The 21,115-nt window shown below is 48.6% G+C and overlaps 1 protein-coding gene across 3 annotated transcripts in view; it reads left to right on the forward strand.

Annotated features, from left to right (window-relative positions):
• LOC147618551 (uncharacterized) overlaps positions 1 to 21,115 on the forward strand; it is a 213,023-nt gene that overhangs the window by 19,131 nt on the left and 172,777 nt on the right. For all 3 annotated transcript variants that reach the window (XM_086775008.1, XM_086775006.1, XM_086775007.1), the window contains 2 exons: positions 11,039 to 11,180; positions 11,333 to 11,503. In XM_086775008.1, coding sequence (XP_086631134.1) covers positions 11,039 to 11,180; positions 11,333 to 11,503 — 313 coding nt within the window. The remainder of the gene's footprint in view (positions 1 to 11,038; positions 11,181 to 11,332; positions 11,504 to 21,115) is intronic.

Here is a 21,115-nt window from a genome sequence, read left to right on the forward strand (position 1 = left end):
CCTCCTTGAAAGCAAGGCCTCATGTGCAGCAACACGTTCAAGAAGCCTTCTTCTCGTCTCCGATGTGACCTGATCACAAAATCGGACCTCATGACCGGGCTCATGCAAGAGGTGAGCTCTCACTTTATCCGCCCCACCCGTTCGCCTATATGGACATAGCTTGCATGACCATGGGCGAGAGCCTCCTCCACTTCCGGGATGATCGGAGTTGACCTCTTCCCACCAAGGCCAACCTTCGGTCCTCCTTTCTCTATTCGTATTGGCGCCGCCGGAACGAGGTGCGGGGGATGGTCGCGAGATGAAGATGCCATGGAGGCAAGTGCCAAGGAGGCTTGAGCAATGGAGGTGAGTGTAGGAGAGAGATGTAGGAGAGGCTAAAGCAAGAGGAGGTGAGACCGGGAGTGTAGGAGAGGCTTGAGCCTTGAGCAATGGAGGTGAGAGTAGGAGAGAGATGTAGGAGAGGCTTGCCAATGGAGAGGCTAGAGCAAGAGGTGAGTGTAGGAGAGCAACAAGACTACAAGTGACAACTTGAAATTACAACTTACCCAAGGTCCCAATGCCACTTGAGCCTTGAGGCTTGAGGAGAGCTAGAGCCTTGTCGGGTTGCCCAATGCCCACTTGAGTCTTGAGCCTTGAAAGTTGAGGAGTGTTGAGCCAATGAGCTTTCCACTTGAGCCTTGAAAGTTGAGGAGCGTTGAGCCTTGAGCTTGAGCCTTGCTTGAGCCTTGCCAATGGGGGCTCTTCTTATAGCCATGGGCCAAGTGGGGAGGGCTGCTCAACGGCTAGGTGCCCAACTGCTACAGGGCGCCCAACGGTTACAGGGTGCAACGGCCGACTGCGCAACGGTCCGCTGACCGTCCCGTCTAGCTCCGTCCCACACGAACAGCTGTCCCGCCGTCCCGGAATCGCCGTCCCCTTGTTGCAGCGTGGGCTCACACGTCCCCTGGCCGTCCCCTGTCCGGTTCCGTTGTGCCGCGCATTATGGGACGGTGTTCCCCCGTCCCAGGGGTCCGTCCTCCACGTCCCCTGTGACTATGGTTCGGGACTCAATATCAGTTGGCCCGCAATTCAAAACCAGGCCACTACAGTATACGGGATGATTGGTTGTTTTTCAAGAACCGTCTTGTTGGGCGCCAAGTCCTTCTCCACGTTGTCCATGATTCTCTCGTTGGGGGTCATAGAGGTATTGACAATACCTTGGAGAAGTTAGAGAGGTCCTTCTATTGGCCTAGTGTGCGACGGGATGTCTACCAACATGTCCAATCATGCCAGATATGTCAAAAAGTGAAAGTTCCTCATAACAAATAGGCGGGTTTACTTCAGCCTTTGCCTATTCTTGAGGGACCCTTTCACGATATCAGTATGGACTTCGTAGGCCCTCTTCTTGCCTCAGTTGGATCTAGAAACACACAGTGTATGATAATTGTTGACAGATTCAGTAAGTTTTGCATGCTCATTCCATGCAAGCAGACAGCCACAACTGAGGACATAGCTCGCTTGTTCATTCGGTTTTGGTACCCCATTGGTGGTTTGCCGTGGACTATCACATCAAATATAGAGCCAAAATTTACCTCCCATTTTTGGAGAGCGTTGTTTGACAATTTTGGGACCAAGTTGCAGTTGTCCAGCACATTCCATCCTCAAACAGATGGCCAAACATAAATATATCAATTGGCCTTTGACATTCTCAAATCATACTGCCATGACTAGCAGTCGAAATGGGGATAGTATCTTCCTTTGGTTCAGGTGATCCTCAACGATACTCACTCATCGAGTATTGGCCGGATGCCGTATGAGGTAGCATTTGGTCGCCGTTTCTCATCTCTTTTGATGAGACAAGTGTCACCATCCCTTGAGGCCAATAAAACCACCGAGACATTCTCGGAAATCATGGAGTCCGTTAAGGAGCGTGTTGGGGTAAAGGCATTATGCCCACCCTTATAGTGTGTACAAGCCCATAAGTTTTATAGTACATAGTACACTTAGTACTTTTAATGTACTAAGCGCCCGACCACACATCCACCACGTACTTGGGCTGCGTCCCGCCCGTCGTCATCACCAGCTCCCCGTTACAGAAAACCTCCGCTTGCCCGTAGAACTTGGGGTGGATGCCCTCGTTGCGGCAGGTCACCCGCGCGCACCCGCGCTCCACCTGGAGCACGCATGAGCCCTGCAAGAAACCCGACGCCGCTGATGAGGCCGCCATGGCGTGATCGCTGCAGAGCTCCTCAGCTACTGCCCACCTGCACAGCAGCAGTAGCATCAGCACACGAGTTAGCAAATACGACGCCCCCCCCCCCCCCCCCCCCCCCCCCTTTTTCTGCAACAGAAATCAGAAATTTCAAAGGTATTTGCTTCAATTTTGGGATTTGCATGTCCATTATCATCAATTGAGCAGGTACAGGTCCTAATGGCTCAGATTTGAGCACAATTGGCAACATTGGGTGACATTGGTCACATTCCGGGTCAATTGGCAGGAAATTGGGTGTTAACATTTGGGGCTTTTGATGTAATTGTGCCATTGGGCATTCATACATGCTGTATGATGTGAGTAATCTCACATTCGGGGCTAAATTGCAAGAAATTGGAGTGCAAATCAAAGGGCTTTTGTGCCAATTGGGTTGTTTTGCATGCAGGCACTGGCATTTGATGCTTTGGGCAATGTGTTGATGCCTGTCAAGCACTCAATGTGCCAGTAAATCAAGGGGCTTTTATGTATTGGATGTATATGTGGCCAGGGGGAAGCATTGTGAAGACTCTGGATGCCTTCATGTGCATTAATGTACCATTCATGATCAGAAATTGATCTTGAATCAAGGGGCCTTTCAAGATTCTGTGTTTGTTGAGCTTGGCAAACCAGCAAGGAAGACTTTTATGCCTTGAACCCTCAGAAATCCACTTGCAGTCAAGGGGCTTTTGCCCAATTTCTGTCCGGGACTGTTGTATGCAGTGGTGGGGACTGTCAAGGTCTGATTTTCACTCATTTGGACAGCCAGGAGAGCATTTATTGCTACTGTACTTGTTGGTACAGATTTGGTACAACTTTGTACAAGTTTTGGCATGGCTGTACATTGATTTGAGTGAGGAAAAGGCTCATTTTCAGCTGCTGTACTTGCCGGTACAGATTTGGTACATCATTGGTGAGCACTTAGTACTGTTGTACAATATTTTGGAAGGGGAACAGAGCACATCTAAGGTGCTGTCATAAATCTGCAGCAACCAGATTTTGGTGATTTTATCACATTCAGTGGGAGGAGAGTTGCATTCGTGCTTCCGCAGTGGGAGATAAACTTTGGGAGAACAATTGTGAGCACTTTGTGTGCTTTGGTGCAGTGTTTGCACATCTTGCAGGGAGTCAGGCATTGACTGTGTCAAAGGTTGCATATTGCTATGGCAACCACAGGTGAGAGCTCTTCATTGCTTCACATCAAGAAGCTTGAAGGCTCACATAATTATGACATTTGGCAAACCCAGTGCTATAATGTGTTGCTCGAGAAGAAGCAGCACAAGCCCATCAAAGAAAGGGGTGTAATGCCCGCTTCTCTTACTGCTGAAGAATGGGAAGATATGGATGAGCTGGCAAGATCCACCATCATGTTGTCTGTGTCAGACTCTTTACTTTTCAGCATACGTGAAGAGAAGACAGCTTGGGGAATGTGGTAAAGATTGCAGGACTTGTATGCCCAGCAAAGTTCCTCAAGCAAAGTGTATTGGTTGAATAAACTCATAGGTCTTCAAATGAAGGAAGAGGTGTCTATGACAGCCCATCTAAATGAGTTTAATGGTGTTGTCAGCCAGGTCATCAATCAAAAGTTGGCAATGGACGATGAGTTCAAAGCCACCTTTCTCTTATGCACTTTGCCAGAGAGTTGGGACACATTCAGGACAGCCACCAGCAATTCAAATGCTATGCTGTCATATGCAGATGTGGAGGGTGCTCTCCTTCAAGAGGAGATGAACAGGAAGAACAACTCTGTTGGAAAGTCCAATGCAATGAATGCACGTGGGAGATCCCAGCAAAGGGGTAAAAGCCAAGAACGGGGAAGGAGCAAGTCCCGCTCCAAAAAGGACTTGGAATGCCATTATTGTGGCAAGAAGGGACATTTCAAAAAGCAATGCTACAAATGGAAGAATGATCAAAAGGAAAAGGGCAAAGGCAAAGACAAAGACAAAGATGAAGCCAAAGATGCAAAGCCAAAGGGCAAAAGTGGAGTCAAGATTGAAGAAGTCAATGTGTCACATGCAGGTGACAGTGAGGATGAAGTCCTATTCATGTCTTCACTTGATGCCCATTCACTCCATGCAGGAGATGGTCATGGTATGCACTCATGGATCATTGATTCAGGTGCCTCCTTTCATGTCACAGGTTGCAGAGACCTGTTTGTCAGATATACTGCTGGCAATGAAGAAGTAGTTTATTTGGGTGACAACCATGCATGCCAGATTCTTGGCAGAGGTGATGTGAGGCTTGTGTTTTCAGATGGCTCACAGCTTATGCTCCATGATGTCAGGCATGTGCCTGAGATCAAGAAGAACCTGTTTTCTACTAGACAGCTTGATGATGCTGGTTATGTTACCACATTTGGTAGTGGAAAGTGGAAGATTAGTAAGGGCTCACTGGTTGTTGCCAGAGGCTCTAAGGTGGACACTCTTTACTTCATGCATGCTGGTGTTTGTCACCATGCTAATGTAAATTCAACCGAGCTGCCGGAAATCTCTATGTTGCATAGCCGGTTGGGACACATGAGTGTCAAAGGAATGGAGCAATTGTCTCGTTTTGGTTACTTGCCTTCCCTAAAGTTCTCAAGTTTTCAGTTTTGTGAGCATTGTATATATGGCAGGCAACTCCAGTGCCCCCACAAGAAAGCTCTTGGACAGAAAGATGCTCAGTTAGAGCTTGTGCATACAGATGTATGTGAGATGCCACAGTTTTCTTTGGGAGGGGCAAAATATTGTGTGTCTTTTATTGATGATGCCACACGCAAGGTGTGGGTTTATCCTCTTCGTTTGAAGAGTGATACATTCTGAGTGTTTGAGAAGTTTGTTGCTCATGTTGAGAATCAAACTGGCAAAACACTGAAGGCTTTGCGTTCCGACAATGGTGGAGAGTATATGTCCAAACAGTTTCAGGACTTTTGTGATGCTAAAGGCATCAAGAGGGAGCTCTCTGCTCCTTATGATCCTCCACAAAACGGGACAGCAGAGAGGATGAACAGGACCATTCAGGAGAAGGTTTGTTCTATGTTGTCACATGCTGCGTTACCTCATGGTTTTTGGGCTGAAGCTGTTATGACAGCCGTTCATCTTATAAACAGGTCACCTACCACGAGGCTTGGTGGGAAAGTGCCAGAGGAAGTATGGACAGGGAAGCCTCCGTCCTACAAGCACTTGAGAGTGTTTGGTTGCGTTGCGTACGTGCACATACGCAGGGAAATACGCACCAAACTTGATCCTAAGTCTCACAAATGCATATTCCTAGGATATGGTGACAGAGGTGAAATGGGGTATAGACTTTGGGATCCAGTGAATAGAAAGATTATACGCAGCAATGATGTCATTTTTGATGAAACATGCATGTATAAGGAGCCTGCAAGGCAACAGGAGCCTGGCAGAGTCATCTTTGATGATGATGGACATCATGGACAACAACCAAGGGCTGTAAATCAGCCATTACAGCAACAAAACCAGCCCTTAAATGGTGCTGAAAATGGTCCAAATGGACAGCCAGAGATGGCAGAAGATATCCCTATGGATATCCCACAGTTAGAGGAGATACCGGGCATGATCTTTCAACCTTATGGCATGGAACAGGAGCCACCAATAGGTGATATGCAGGCTGGACAGCAACCTGCAAATGATGATCATTGGGTAAGGAGGTCCACAAGACCCTCCAGACCCCCTGACAGGTTTGTTCCAGGGGTTGATTGCTTGATGCTCACTGACTGTGGGGAGCCCTCTTGTTATAAGGAGGCTTTACAGAGGGCAGACAAGGCTCTTTGGGAGCGTGCTATGAAGTCAGAGATGGATTCTCTGCACAAAAATGGAACATGGAAGTTGGTGCATTTGCCTACAGGCAAGAAGGTTTTGCCATGCAAGTGGGTTTACAGGCTCAAAGTTGCACCTGATGCAAAGCCAAGATACAAAGCCAGGTTAGTGGCTAAGGGCTTCAAGCAGGAATATGGTGTGGACTTTGATGAGATCTTCTCTCTAGTGGTCAAAATGACCACACTGTTGTATTAGCTTTGGTTGCTCATGATGATCTGGATTTGATTCAGATGGATGTGAAGACTGCTTTTCTTCATGGTGATCTCCATGAGGAGATATATATGCAACAGCCAGAGGGTTATGCAGTGAATGGAAAGGAGAAGCTTGTATGCAAGCTGAAAAAGAGTCTTTATGGGCTCAAACAGGCACCAAGGGAATGGTATCATAAATTTGATACATTCATGAAATCCCAGGATTTCAGGAGGAGTGACATAGATCACTGCTTATACACCAAGAAAGCTTGGGATGGCAGTCTATTGATTCTCATCTTGTATGTTGATGATATGTTGATTGCCGGGAAATCTCGTAAAGAGATGGATGCCTTGAAGAAGAGGCTGCATCAGACCTTTGATATGAAGGATTTGGGTGATGCAAATCACATTGTGGGTATGCGGATACTTCGGGACAGAAATCAGCATGTGTTGTATTTGTCTCATAAGGAATACATTGGCAAAGTTTTGCAGAGGTTCAATATGGAGGGGGGGAAGAAGACTAGTACTCCTTTGCCTCCATATGTGAAACTCAGTGCTATGGACAGCCCACAGTCGGATAGTGACAGGGCTGATATGGCCAAGATTCCATATGCTTCAGCTTGTGGCAGTCTCATGTATGCCATGGTTGCTACCAGGCCGTACATTGCATTTGCAGTGGGAGTGGTTACTAGATACATGGCCAACCTTGGCAAGAAGCATTGGGAAGCAGTGAAAGGTGTCATGAGATACCTGAAGGGCACACAAGATATGTGCATTTGCTTTGGCAAACAGGATGCATTAGTGCATGGTTACACGGATTCGGATTATGCCGGTCATCCAGATAACCGGAAGTCTACTACCTGTTATGTGTTTACATTCACAGGAGGTGCTGTGTCATGGATATCCAGGATGCAGAAGTGCACTGCCTTATCTACTATACAGAGGCCGAGTATATTGCAGCCAACAGAGGCTTGCAAGGAGGCATTATGGCTATCTCGGTTAGTGGTTGATTTGGGTTATACAGGGGATGTTCCATTGTTGCATTGTGACAGTCAGAGTGCCATCCAATTGGCAAAGAACCCTGTCTTTCATGCAAAGACGAAGCATGTGGATGTGAAGTATCACTTCATCAGAGAGGTGATAGAGGACAAGCTGATTCAGCTTGTCAAGATTCATACGGATGACAACCCGGCTGATCTGTTGACAAAGAGTTTGCCTCCAGAGCGGTTTGCTCACTGCAGACACTTGATGGGCATTGGATGAGGCCAGTTTCAGCCTTGATATGGCCTTGTATATTATCATGTACATGCTGATTTTTTCTTTTCCTTCACTTAAGGGCACATTGCCTTTAAGTGGGAGGTTGTTGGGGTAAAGGCATTATGCCCACCCTTATAGTGTGTACAAGCCCATAAGTTTTATAGTACATAGTGCACTTAGTACTTTTAATGTACTAAGTGCACTATGTGCACTAGAGCAAATATACATGTGTGATAGGGGAGTCACACACTCATATACTTTGTGAGTTGACTTATCCCCATATGTCTCTCTCTCCCTTCTTCTCTGTGTGTGTCTCCCACATGAAACCCTAACTGTTTCAGCTGAGCTTCTTTAGCTCCTTTAGAGCGCATTGCCAAGGCTCAGGAAGCATATACTTGGCAAGCCAACAAATGCAGGCGAGATGTCAACTTTAATGTAGGGGATTGGGTATATCTCTGCATCATGAAACAATGGCTAAAGAAAGTGGGCAAGCATTGTCCCAAACTATCATTCCAAAGTTTCGGCCCATTTCCAGTCATTCAAAAGTTAAGTGATGTCTCTTTAAAGTTAAAGTTGCCGGAAAGTTGGACTATGCATAATATCTTTCATGTTTCTTGGTTGAAGCCATATGTAGGTCCAGCATTGGAAGATATATCAGAAGAGCAACAACCAGATATGATAGATGAAGCTGAAGTCATAGAGCCTAGAGCAAATTCTCCTCCATAGATGGAAGCATGGTTCTGGTCGAAGAATACGACAGTTCTACACGAAGTTTAAAGACTGCGCAACCCATGAAGCACTTTGGCTGGATGAAGAGTTCTTTCTGGAAGCCCTGAACTTGCCGCCAAGTTAAGGCACGTGCACCCTGCATTGGGGTACACAATGACACACTAGCATGCTGCATGATCATCAGTGCAGCATTTGTACAAAAGTAGAACCTTTTTCAGGATGTGACCCCATTGTGAGCCCTCAGTCGTCCAGGGACAGTCAGACACGAGCTACGTAGGTCAGTCTCTGAGCCTTAGAGGTTAGTTAGATGTTAGTTAGTCCTCTTAACCCACTTGGAGAAAGCATCATACAGAAGCATTTAGGTGTTTGCCATAGCCTTAGTTGCATGAGTAGGCATTGTTAGAGCATTGCACATAGAAAGGGGCCAGCCCTAAGGCCAGCCCCAAGGCAGCCCAACATGGGCTAGCCTTGCTAAGGGTAACCAAGCCCTTGACAAGCAGTCGGCCAGCCCCTTTGGTATCTTATGTGGCCAGTCGGCCAGCAACCAACCAGGCATACAGCCTGACCAACAGTTTGGGCAGCCGACTGGTGTGTACAACAGCCGACTAGGCTTTATTGCCAGTCGTGGGCTTTTTACCACAGCTGACGAGGCATTTTCAGCACCTGACCAGGCATTCAATGCAGCCACTGGTATCATTCAGTCGTGGGAATATGTGTGCAGGCCGACAGCCCCTACAGGCAGCCAACTGCAGTCAGGAGGTGGTATAAAAACATGACCTCAGTCCCACATCATTTATTCAGGTATTACCGTATTCAGCATAAAGTGCAGAAGCAAGTTAGGATCCAGTCGACTCCAGGCTATAAGGGAGCTCCTCTTCACATACAACCAGCATATGTGCAGTCCTACAGCTATCTGGACTTGCATTAGTGGCCTGAAGAGTCTTCAGCAGAGCCTCGGACTAGGTGGATACTTAGCCGATGTACAGTCTTCGTCGCCCTTGCGTTTGGGCATTCATATTGCTTGTTTCTCAAGCATTGTACAACATTCTCCAAAGAATAATATAAGCAAATACTCTTGCTTGCAGGGGGGGCTTTTAGTGGGTATTAGGACCCAATACTGTGTCGTCTTCTACATTCTCATTCTCTTCTGTCTCTCTATTCTCTAAATTGGATGCTAAAGATTCTCACCACATAAAGGTATAAAGAAGGCCCTGTTGTGTGTTGTCACGATCAAGCTCAATGCATGTAACAGTCCTTGTAGCTGACAAGAGTCCCTCGTCCACCACTAGTCAATCGCTTGCCAAGTCTAGCAACTCATGCTCCAAAATCTCCTATCTGGTTCTTTATCTTGTTGCCTCTTCAGGACTAGCTCTGAGATCAACCAGTGCATGTCTTGCACATGACATCCCCCTCTGCTAAACTTGATGATGGGATTCCAATCTGTGTTCTTGGATGACTGTCATCATTCCATTCTCTATTCCCCTGTCATCCTTCCCTTTCTGGCAACTTTTTCACTGAACACCCAGCGGGGTCTCCAAATCCACTCTAACTTTGATGAAGATCTATGCATATGTTCCATCCAGTCCACTTTCCATTCTTGCCCTGTCCCTGAACACTCTCTGGTCCTCTTTCCTGAGTATTGTGTCTGGCACTCTCACTCCACCCCTTGGAGGATCAACCTCCCCTTGAACCGTTGCTTGAAAGCCTTTCCTGGTGTGCCCCAAGTGGCTCCCGATTCATAGGGCTGCCATTCCCTTGGGCTTTGTGGAACACCACCAACCAACCTCTTGGGAATTCTTCCATGTCGTGTGTTCCTTGCCTTGGGCCTCGTACTTGTGCACTGTCCTGTGCCTTGGACCTATGCACCTTCATTCGTGAATGAATCAGTGTTTACCAATGTTACATGCGGACTCTCTGGGAGTCTTCTTTCAGCCCTAAACACATCTTGGAACATGCTGATGCAAAACGCATGCAGAAGAGAGAGAGAGATAGCTGAGTTTTCAGTATATTCTTATAGTACAAAAAGGTAGTACAGATTCTGCAGCCATGGCTGCCTTTAGGAAAATGTGTGTAACCTAGTCTAAGCCTAAAATCATGACCCAGTCCTGGCTGGACTGAATGCCTTAAAATGATGAGCATGTTTGCCTTTTATAACCCTTGGAGTGAACAAGTGGACTGGCCAACTGCTGGTCGGCCAGGTCCTCGACAAGACTGCTGCAGCCGACAGATGTCCTTGCAGCCGACAGGAGTCCCTTGTCCACCACCAGTCAATCGCTTGCCAAGTCTAGCGAGTCATGCTCCAAAATATGCTCCTATCTGGTTCTTTATCTTGTTGCCTCTTAAGGACTAGCTCTGAGATCAGCCAGTGCATGTCTTGCACATAACAATTGCATTCACACATAGCCTCTTTTGTCCTTTATAGATTAGGGCTCAAAAACTTCTTTTGCAAAACCCTAATCATAATGATAGCCCAAACCTAACCCTAATTGGTAGCCTAGCAGGCACATGCATCTAAGTCATGGAGCTGAGGCATGTGACATGTTATAACACCTGAAGCTGCCATCTTGAATGCATGGGATGTGTGTTCCCAAGTAACCTGGTGTCTGAATAAAGCAGTGACAGTACATGGTTCTCCTAGATGGAAGTGTCTTTGGCTTAATCGCGGTCTTGGGAAAATATTTATACCAAATTGTCATCTCTAATAACTCTGCACATTTTTTTGCAAGAAATGAGACTTTCAATAACTCTGCTCATTTCATGTGGATGTGGTATCACTTAATTTTTCAATCTTTGCTAAACATTTTTTTTTTTGGTAGATTCCATTACATGGCGATTGCAGACAATAAGCAGAGGGTTATGCCTTCTCCAGATGATCGCATGCCCGGTTGTTGCGAGCAGCTTTCTTACCCGGAAGCTGTCATACTGAAAAACCCAAGACACTTTGATTTAAGAGGAGAGGTAAGATTGTGACACCAATGACAACCAACCACTCCTTACTCTTTTGTTACATGCCTGCTAAAATGTTACTCCTAAAAACATTGTCTTCATGAAATCTCCTCATATATAGTACCAGTTTGCGTGTGCTTTGTGACAATTAGCTCCTACTACAGGTTGATGATAAGTACCAGTACTCCTTGGACAATAGGGAAAATAGGGTGCATGGATGGATCAGTATGCAACCAGCCGTTGGCTTCTGGATCATCACTGCTAGTGATGAGTTCCGAAATGGCGGTATCATGAAGCAGAACCTAACATCTCATGTTGGACCTACTTGCCTCTCGGTGAGCCTTACTTCCCAGATCATTATTGTCTTTCAGTGATGTCCATCCCTCACTTGCCAAGTTAACAGAAATGCATTTTAAATGATTTATTGACATATTTTCTTGATTAATTGTCATGTATATGAGTGTGTGTGTGAGAGAGAGAGAGAAAATGAAAATGAAATGAAATGAAATGATATATTAACGTCTCTAAGAGGCCATAATGGCCTATGAGACCAAAACCGAGAGTACATCTGAAGTCGGTGTCTCATCAAAGAGAACAGCCAAATGAAATTGAAAAGTACAATAAACTGGCTGTCTTACAGTTATAAGAACTGTAAGTAAGACTCCTAGATGATACTGAGTAGAAAATATTGGAAAATGTATATCAAGTAGATCCATGTATGCTGATCAGTTGAAGTGCTGCCCTCTCCTCAGATCAAATATCTCCGCCATGGGGCTGTCTAGAATGGAGAGGTCGTAGAAGCGAGGTAGGCGCCTCCAATGCTGAGCAATAATGGCTCTGATCTAGTGATGGTGAGGATGCCGAGCTGCCCTCTCCTCAGATCAAATATCTCCGCCGTGGGGCTGCCTAGAATGGAGAGGTCATAGAAGCGAGGTAGGCGCCTCCGATGCCGAGCAATAATGGCTTTGATCTGGCGATGGTGAGGATGTCGTGGTCGGGATCCTGGTGGGCGTGGTCGATGAGCATGACATAAGACGACTGCTCTATCAGTGGTGACTCCCTGGGAGCGTGGCTGGTGCCCTGATGGCCCGATGGAAGAGGTATCAGGAGGTGTGTGGGCTGGGCTGCTGGTGCTGGTGCTGAAGAAATTTGTCAGGATCCTCTATCTAGGTACATCATGGCTCGGTCTCCTGTCTGCCAAGAGGGTCTCTCTGTGTCTCCTGAGCTCAAGTAGGAACAATCCCAGGCATCTCTGATCCTCAAACTCCATGACCCTGCGTAACGGCTCAAAACCCTCTTGGAAGAGGCAGTGATATCTCCCTCGGATCTCATAATAGATTTTACATCGGCAAATGTAGTGCTCCTCTGTCTCTACCTCCTAGTAGCATAGCTGACAAATGCGGTCATTTGAGATCTGATGCACATCTCGCCCTGTCTCAATCCGCAGCTGGTGTGATGAGGTCCTGATCTGTTCAATGGCACAACGTATACCATGTGATTGCCAGGCGGGTGATGAAATCATTTGGTGAGAGGTGCAGAAAATGGCTCTTGTAATGAGCCATTTTCGTGCCTAATGGCTTAAGGGGACTAGTCCATGTCCTCTCTGTATCCACTCTGACGATATCCATCCTAATCACGCGGTTCTGCTCTGAGAGGGTGAGATCCAAAAATGGACAATCCATACTGAAAGGGTGGTAGTGCCTCTATCCGCAAACCATGTAGGTCAAACCATGATCTCATCTGAGCATACCAGCAATGAGTATCTCCATCCTCTGCCAACTGCATGGATGAGGTCAATGCCAATCCGGAGTACCTCTGCTGAGGGATCTCCCATAGCCGCTTTAAAAAGGTAATTGCGTGGAATAGGGCCTCGGTCACTACTGGTGCGGCACCCAGCTCAGCCCGAACAATCTCATGTGGTACCGATGATTTGCTCTGAATCACGTGTGCAATCATCATTATCAATGTTCTCTCCATATGCCTCCATCCCTCATCCGTCGCTCTCTGAGATCTGTGATGTATGCTGGGCCCCCAAATTGGAGCTTTGTATATGAGGGTCGGTGTGACAAGTGTATCAAATAGCCACAATTTGGTGTGCGGCTCCTGAAACTGTATGTGTGCACATTGCCTCTCAAGTGCCCCCAAGGTTGCATGCCCTCGAGCTAATGTAGCTGTTGCTACCTCCTTCAGGGAGAAACGCGATCCTGTGTGAAAGGAACTCCCAAGTAGACATATGACCTGACGTATTCAACCGGCTCCCCTCGGAAAGTGAAGTGAGGCTCTGATGTCATCACCCATGCCTATGTGGTGTTAAACACCATAACCTTGGTTTTTCGAAGGTTCACTGTCAGATCTCTATCCGCACAGAATGCCTGTAATGCGTCCAGATGTCTCTGTAATCCCTCCGGAGAGTCTGAGATTAGAACAATATCATCAGCATATAACAAGATGGGTATCAACACCCCTGCGAGGCATGCCCTTGGGCCTCCCAATCTGTCTACATAATTGGAGACCACATCAATGTACAGTCCAAAGAGGGTGGGCGATAGCGGGCATCCCTGCTTCACCCCTATCGTGCTGGTCACCTTATCAGATAGTCAGCCTGGAGCTCGGACTCTACCTGTCAGAGACTCATACAAAGCATATATCCCCCACTGCATATCCTCAGGTACCTCAATGTCATGCAATTTGTGCATAATCTTGGCACGTGGTACGGTATGGAAGGCTTTGCAAAAGTCCACAAAGCAACAATATATCCTTCTCTTCTGTGCCCTGCCCTCTTCAATAAGTGCCCGAAGTGTCGGTATGTGATCCAAGGTAGTATATCCTCTCCTGAAGCCGGCCTGTCCCTATGCTCGACGACCATGCCTCTGTGCCCAGCGGGTCAGCTCTGACTCCAATATAGAGCCATATAGTTGGCCAAGTAATGACCAATCATGATTGTCCTATAGATGCCTGGTACGATGGGGTCCCCACTCTTAAAGAGTGGTACAATGATATGCTCTGTCCAGCTTGCCGGGAAACCCTCACAAATGGCACGATTAAACACATGTGCAATCAGCGGAGCCAAAGTATTGCGCGCATATGAGAAGTACTCTCCAACTAGCCCATCATGATCCTGTGCCTCTCTGTTCTGTAACTTGTCTATCGCATCTAGCATTATCTGCATAGTAAAAAGGGTGCTGCTAGCCGGTCTAGCTCCCAGTGGAGGGGGGGTGGGGGGTTGTCCTAGTGCATCATATAGCTGTCTAGCATAAGCATGCCATGCCTCAGGTGCAGTAATCGGAGTACCAGGCTGTCTCTCCTGAAACATCTTTCATGCCCTCTTGCTGTCCTTCCCAAGGAAGAGCTGGCAGATCTCCTCCTCTAACTTACCCAGGTAGGCTGGTTTCTTCCTCCGCACAAGGCGCCGAAAGATCATCCTTGCTTGTCTACGTGTGTGAGTCCCAATGGCAATCTCACGCTTTAGCTGTGCACGTGTCTCACGGCACTCATCATCATACCAACTGTTCTGTGGGGCAGTGCTGCGAGGGGGGGGGGGGTGTGGAAGGGATCATAGTGTAGGGAAACTATATGAGGCGGATGCATGTAGTACACCTGCCAATGCTCTCGTAATCTCGTCCAGAGGGCTATGCAGGTCTAAAGCAAACAAGCCATCAGATACTGCATCTCGATAAACCCCAGGTGTCTCACGTGTAAACTGATATCTCGGGTACCTAGGTAGATGAGTGGTTGGTCCATCTCTCGGGGATCTACCTACTAGTGTGAAACTCAAGTATGCATGATCGGCTGCTATGCCAATGGGCGAACTGGAAATTGTGAAACCCCGCACATCAGGTATCAATGAAGGAGATCCCATCAAGTAGTCCACTGTGCTCGCTCCCCCTTTATAGTTCCAGTGTGTGAGAGCATTTGATCCCTACCATCTCGATAGGCCATTCTATATGACCAACCCATGTGCACTTCCGAGTGTGAGAAAATGCCTGCCATAATCTATAATCTCCCCCTCATCCTGTGCTGATCTTTGCAACCCTACATCCTCTGCCATGATCTCCCGGTACATAGCCTCCTAAGTATCATACAGCTCTGTCTTCTCTGTGCCTGTACGTGCATTAAAGTCTTCAAATAGTAATATGTCTCCCATGTTGGCAAACCTCATGATATCATCATATAGTAGCGTATAGGGTGACTCTCCTGAAGGTGCAAACCTAGAGTGGGCTGGGGGAAAGTAACATACCGCCACATATAGCTCGCGGAGCCCCTCTATGCATACTCGGACCCACATGTACCTTGCATCTGCATCTCTATGTACCAGATGTATTTTGTCACGAAGCTCCTCCCTGAAAAGTACTACCACTCCTCCAATGGCCAATCAATGTCTTATCCCCAGTCTTAGGAATAAGATAAATAAGCCCCTCAGTGAGAGAAGAAGGCATAGAACCTGTGTCCCACATCTCTTGGAGAGCCGATGTGATCTCAGTCCCAATCTCATCTCAAAAAGTAATGAAAAAAACACGGGAGAGGCCATCCTCCCATGGACACTTACCATGAGGTAAGGCATGAAGAGCATGACTGAACTCATGCATAGAAAAAGGGGCATCCACAGGGGCACACATCTCCTCAATGATCAAATGTGGCAATGCATTCCAAACCTTCCTCTGTGCCCTGTGTCTCAAATCAGAGTGCGGCTCAACACTAAGAATTTGGCGATAGAAATTAGTGGCAATCTGTCTAACCATAAGAGGATCTGAGTGAACAGTTCCATGTGAATCTGTGAATCCTGCAACTGCCTGACACTATCTCTGGCATGAGATGGGCCGTGAGTAGCAAAGAAATGTTTGTTGCATTTGCCACCCATCTGTGTCCAAAAGGATTCCTGGGCATGGAAATGATACTTCGCACGTTGCTCAAGAGTGATGAAGTTCTGCCCTAACAATACATAAAGAATCTGCAACCCATTAAGCATGAGGATGTTTTTCGTGCTCTTTCTGTAAGGCAGCCAGCCTACGTCTAATAGCCCTTCCTAAATCCAAGGCTTCTTGCCTCTTAGATAGGGCACATGTGTGATAAAAGTCACTAATATCACAAAGAGCAGAGGCCAGGCTTTGAGAGGCTTGTGAGAAATCATGAGATCTCCAAATATCAAGCATACGATGTGATAGCTGTGCATCTGAAAACAAATGATCAGGGATGCGTACATGGGGTGCTGATCCATGGCAATTTGGATCTCTAATACATAAAACCATTGGGCAATGATCCGATTTAGAGGTGCCTGTAGCATTAAAAGTATGGCCCCCTCTGTCAAGCACCCAATCATCCACATAAAATCTGTCTAACTGTGCATAAATACATCTTGCATCCCTTCTCTTGTTAGACCATGAATAAAGAAGAGTGGATGGTCTCCTCGAAATGTCCTCCTCATGCCAACAATCTCTGCCATGAATGGAGAGTATAAACCTTCCCAAGGTGCTCTTTCAAGAGGATGCACCAAGCCCTCATGTCCACCTCTTTTATCCGTTGGCATCTCAACCATGTGAAAATCCTCACCAATATTCCTGCAAAGCCTCATCCTACAAAGAAGGATCAACATCCTGTGAGGCAAGAGCTGCATAAGGGTTAGGGTGCTCCACAAGGGGTGTGGATGAAGGGGCAGGTACGGGGGTCTGAGGGTGCCTGCCATCCCTAGCCACAACCCAACGCTGTGTGGTTTGTTTTGGCAAAGGAGCAACTGGAGTCTCGGCAACTGCAGAAGGCATCTGATGGGTAGGACCATGCCACCTCCTAGCATGGCCCCTCGATCTGGGACAATCTCTAGCAATGTGGCCCTGTCGACGACAGATCCGACATTGGTCAGGTCTGCTTGCAATCTCCATCCTCTGGCGGAAATGAGATCCATCGTGGTCGTTAGTAATCGATGGATCAGGAACAAGCACAAGGACCCGGGGTACACCATCAAGAGTGGCGGTAACGATTGTGGAAGCTGAGGCGGGAGAGCTCGGAAGGATTGGTACCTCTAGAACCTGGCCAAAGGATGCCCCTATGGAAGCTAAAAGCTTCCAATAGGACCGAGGAAGAGCAGGGAACAGCAGTGAGACTGGGGTAAGGCGATGATCCTCCGCCACTGGATCAAAGCCAACTTGGTACTGAAAGAAGAAAATCTTCCTAGGGCCAAGAGGGAAGGGGCTGCCAGCCAAAACTTGAGAAGTAGCTTCTGAAGAATGAAAGTCCACCTGGAAGAAGCCTCAACCAAGCAAACGAGTATCCTGGAAGTACACAATCAGCCCCGAAGGGAGAGCTGCTAGAAGCCATTCACAAACGGGCCTGCGAACAAGAGGGGTGGGAACCATAAACTCTCACAACAAGGGTGGTCTGGACTTCAATGTCAATGTCGTGCTGAAGAGAGGTGAGCTCGTCTTGAGAAAAATTGATGATTCTCCCGGCCAGTGGGGGTGACGAAAGATTGGCTGCGGCAGAAGAAGCCATAAAGCCAATCGAGAAAGTGTGGGCGGCTGACTTGAATCCAAATAAAAATGCTGCTGAAAAAAAAAGCAATAAAGCTTTCCCCCTTTTTCAGCAAAAAATCCCTCGCTTATAAAAATAAAAAGAAAAGTTCTTTTTCCTTACAGAAAAATGATGCTGCTTTTTCCTAAAAGTGCCAGCCTGCGGTTTGCATCTGTTGTGCATGCTTTTCTTTCCTGACTGCACAACTGTCTGCTATGCGTCATCTTGCCTGCACAACTAGGCACCGTGCCAGGGTTCAGGCTGGTGGTGCCTGCTGGCTGCCTTCCCTCTGCTGTGCGCCCCTCTACTCTTTCCTACCACACAGGGCGCTAGTTGGAGGCTGCCCAGGCTGAGCCGCCTAGCCTGGCTGCTCTTGGCCGGCTGGCCGGCTTCTCCTGGCTGGCTGGCCGGCTGGCTGCCTAGGCTCTGTTGCCCCAACGCAGCCGCCTAGGATAGCCAGTCTTTGCTGCCCTAAGGCTGGCCATCATATGCCCCAGGCCATGCAGAGGGAAGTCTTGGTTGCCTTCCCTCTGCTGTGCGCCCCTCTGCTTCTCTCTGTCCTGCTGCACAGGGCAGCAGTTGGTGGCTGCCCAGGCTGACCTGCCTAGCTTCGCTGCTCCTAGCTGCCCCAGGCCCCAAAACAGGTACTTGCTACAGTTGCACACATCAATCAACGATCTCTCCTTGCATCTCCTCTGACACATGCCTACACGTGCAATCCTTGACTCCAACAAAAAACCTTGTGCAACGTCTGTAGAGCATTGACTTGATAGAAAGAGAAACGATGAGAGGCATACCTGGGAAATCCGACATTTACGACGCCTAGACACGCATACCTCTTCAGCCTCTACTCTAGGGTTTCTCTGATACGAACTGTAAAGTCCTTCCCTGAATCTCCCTAAACACAGCTGAAAACCAAGGTTAGTCCTAAACCAAATCATGAGGTAACATGCTAGCTCACCTCTCAACCATGACGGGCATCCACCGATCTCCCCCGAGCCAAGGCTAGGGCTTCCTGCACAATCCCGTAGGCCCGTGTCTAACTCTGGCGTCCCATACCACCAAAGCCTGCCTGTAGGCCTTCGACATGCGAACCTATGTACTCGCCATGTGTGTGACATGAGCATGTGTGATCTCCTGGTCCAAGCCAGACCGTTAGTGGTGCATCCGCACAACTATGTCTCATAATAACCCAACCTCTCATTTATATAATGATAATTACGCCATAACTAGCTAACTCGCTATAAAAGGCCATTGAGCTTATTTTATCAGTCCAAGAACCCTAGCCAAGTATTAGCTTGCTAATCCGTAATCCTGGGGCCCCCTAACCCCACTGGATTAGTTCTCTAATCCGTAGATTAGTGTCCAAGTACATAACAAACGTACTACTCCTGATGTGTGGGTCTCGTCTCGGAAAGCTAACTCCCACTACGGAGGTAACCAGTCTACATGAAAGCCTGAAACCATTGTGTGACCTTGGCATACCAAGTCTGCGTGTCCTGCCTCTGCTAGGCGGTGGGATGACTCGAGTGCCAGCTTGGGGAGCCTATCTCTGCTCAAACTATAGACCCTTTGTATATATGTGACTATCTAGAATAGGGATTCATAACCAGCGAGGAGGCTGCAAACTGTAGACCCTCTGTATAGGAAGGCTGCAAACTCTGCTAGAACAATGGCATGACGCACTGATGGGTTGCTCCTGATAATATGTGAATACATTATAACCTGTAGCCCGTCCACCCTCTTCCAATCCTCTCCACCAAGATTGGGACCCCAAAAAAGTGCCCCGTACATCACTGCCGGTGTCACTAAGGTGTCAAAAACCATCTCTTGGTGTACGGTTCCTGGAAGTGGGCGTGAAAGCAGTCGCTCAAGTCTTGCAAGAGCTATATATCCCCTAGCGATCCCGGTGATACCAGAAAAGATGGTGGAATGGGGACTCAACAGGCAGGCTCACTGGATTTACAAACCCTCAATGAACATGGCATGCTGCTCCAGTCAAACAAACCCAGAACTATACTCAAGAAAAACAGATGCAGTCAGAATCCTCATAATCCAAACTCCTTCTAAACCTGCTATACACAGTTCCATTCCTTTTCCTAGACAAGTAACATGTTTGGCTTTGGATCGACTGACGTTCTGCGCCTGCGAGCTTCGCCTCTCCCCCTCCTGCTGCTTCTCGCCGTCGCGCCCCCCTCTCCCCCCCGCCTGTCCCCCGTCTTCTCCTCCGTCCTCTCCCCCGCCTCCTTCCTTGCACCCTTCCTCACCTTCTCCCCCCCGCCTTCTGCCTCGCATCCTCCCCCACCTCCTTCCTCGTTTCCTCCCCCGCCTTCTTCCCCCCCCCACCTTCTCCTCCTCCGCCTCCTTCCACGTTTCCTCCCCCGCCATTTCCCCCCCCCCCCCCCCCACTTTCTTCCTCGCTTCCTTCCCCCGCCTCTCCACCCCCCTCGCCTCCCTCTCCTCCGCCTCGCTTCTCTCCCCCGCCACCTCTACCCCCTCTGCCTTCTCCTCCGCTGCGCGACTCCTCCCCTCCGCCTTCTCCCTCTTCTCCCCTTCCGTCTCGCCCCTCCCCCCACCGCTAGCTCCCCCGCCTCAGCTCCCCCCTCCCCCCCCTGCGCCCCGCCCCCGCTATCCTGTAACCCTCCGCCTCTCCTTTTCCTCGCAGGGCCGTGTCCCTCCCGTTGGTGACCCCGGTTTCTGGCCTTTTCCCTCTGGAGGACTCCATGGAAGCCGCTCCGACTACCCCTGCCGATTCCGGTCTCCGTCTGGAGTTCACAGCTGAAGATCATCAGTTGTTTGTTTCCACAGTATCCGCTCTTGAGGCCTCCTCCTTGGTCTGCAAGATAGTGGGTAGCTGTCCGATGCGGAGAGAGCTTCGCGACCTTCTGCAAGGCAGCCTTGTTGGCGTGCCCGCCAAGATCGTCAGCGTAGATTTTTTGGGACGTGGCTACTACCAGGTGGATTTCGAGTCCCCCCAGGCAGCTCAGATGGTGCTGGCTCGGAGCCCCATTGCCCTCCGCTCATCCCGGGCGTTCCTGGCGCGATGGACTCATGGTTTCGACCCCGCTTCTGACCCGCTAGCAGGCGCCGACAGGTTTCCCCGTCACTATCTGCTTTCCTGGACTCCGTAGGGAGTACTTGCCCCTCTTGTCATCCATTGGCAAGGCTTTCGGGCAGGTGGTGGAGACGCCTCAGACAGCGGCTTCAGTGATAGCTCGGGCAGCAAGACTCCCGGCCATTCGTGTTGTGGTACCATCACCGGAGTCCCTCCCGAAGACGATCCTCCTCCCTTGTCTTTCTGGAGGACATCTGATACAGCGCGTGGAGTATTCGGGCCTCCCCGGCCAGTGTTACACATGTCGGGAGATGGGCCATCTCGCACGCGCCTGTCCCCGCAAGGGGGTTCATCCTTCACGCTATGCCACCTCTGGACCCCCTGCAGGAGA

The sequence above is a fragment of the Cibotium barometz genome, chromosome 35 (assembly GCF_041138505.1).
Source record: "Cibotium barometz isolate CiBa-2024 chromosome 35, ASM4113850v1, whole genome shotgun sequence".
Classification (NCBI taxonomy): domain Eukaryota; kingdom Viridiplantae; phylum Streptophyta; class Polypodiopsida; order Cyatheales; family Cibotiaceae; genus Cibotium; species Cibotium barometz.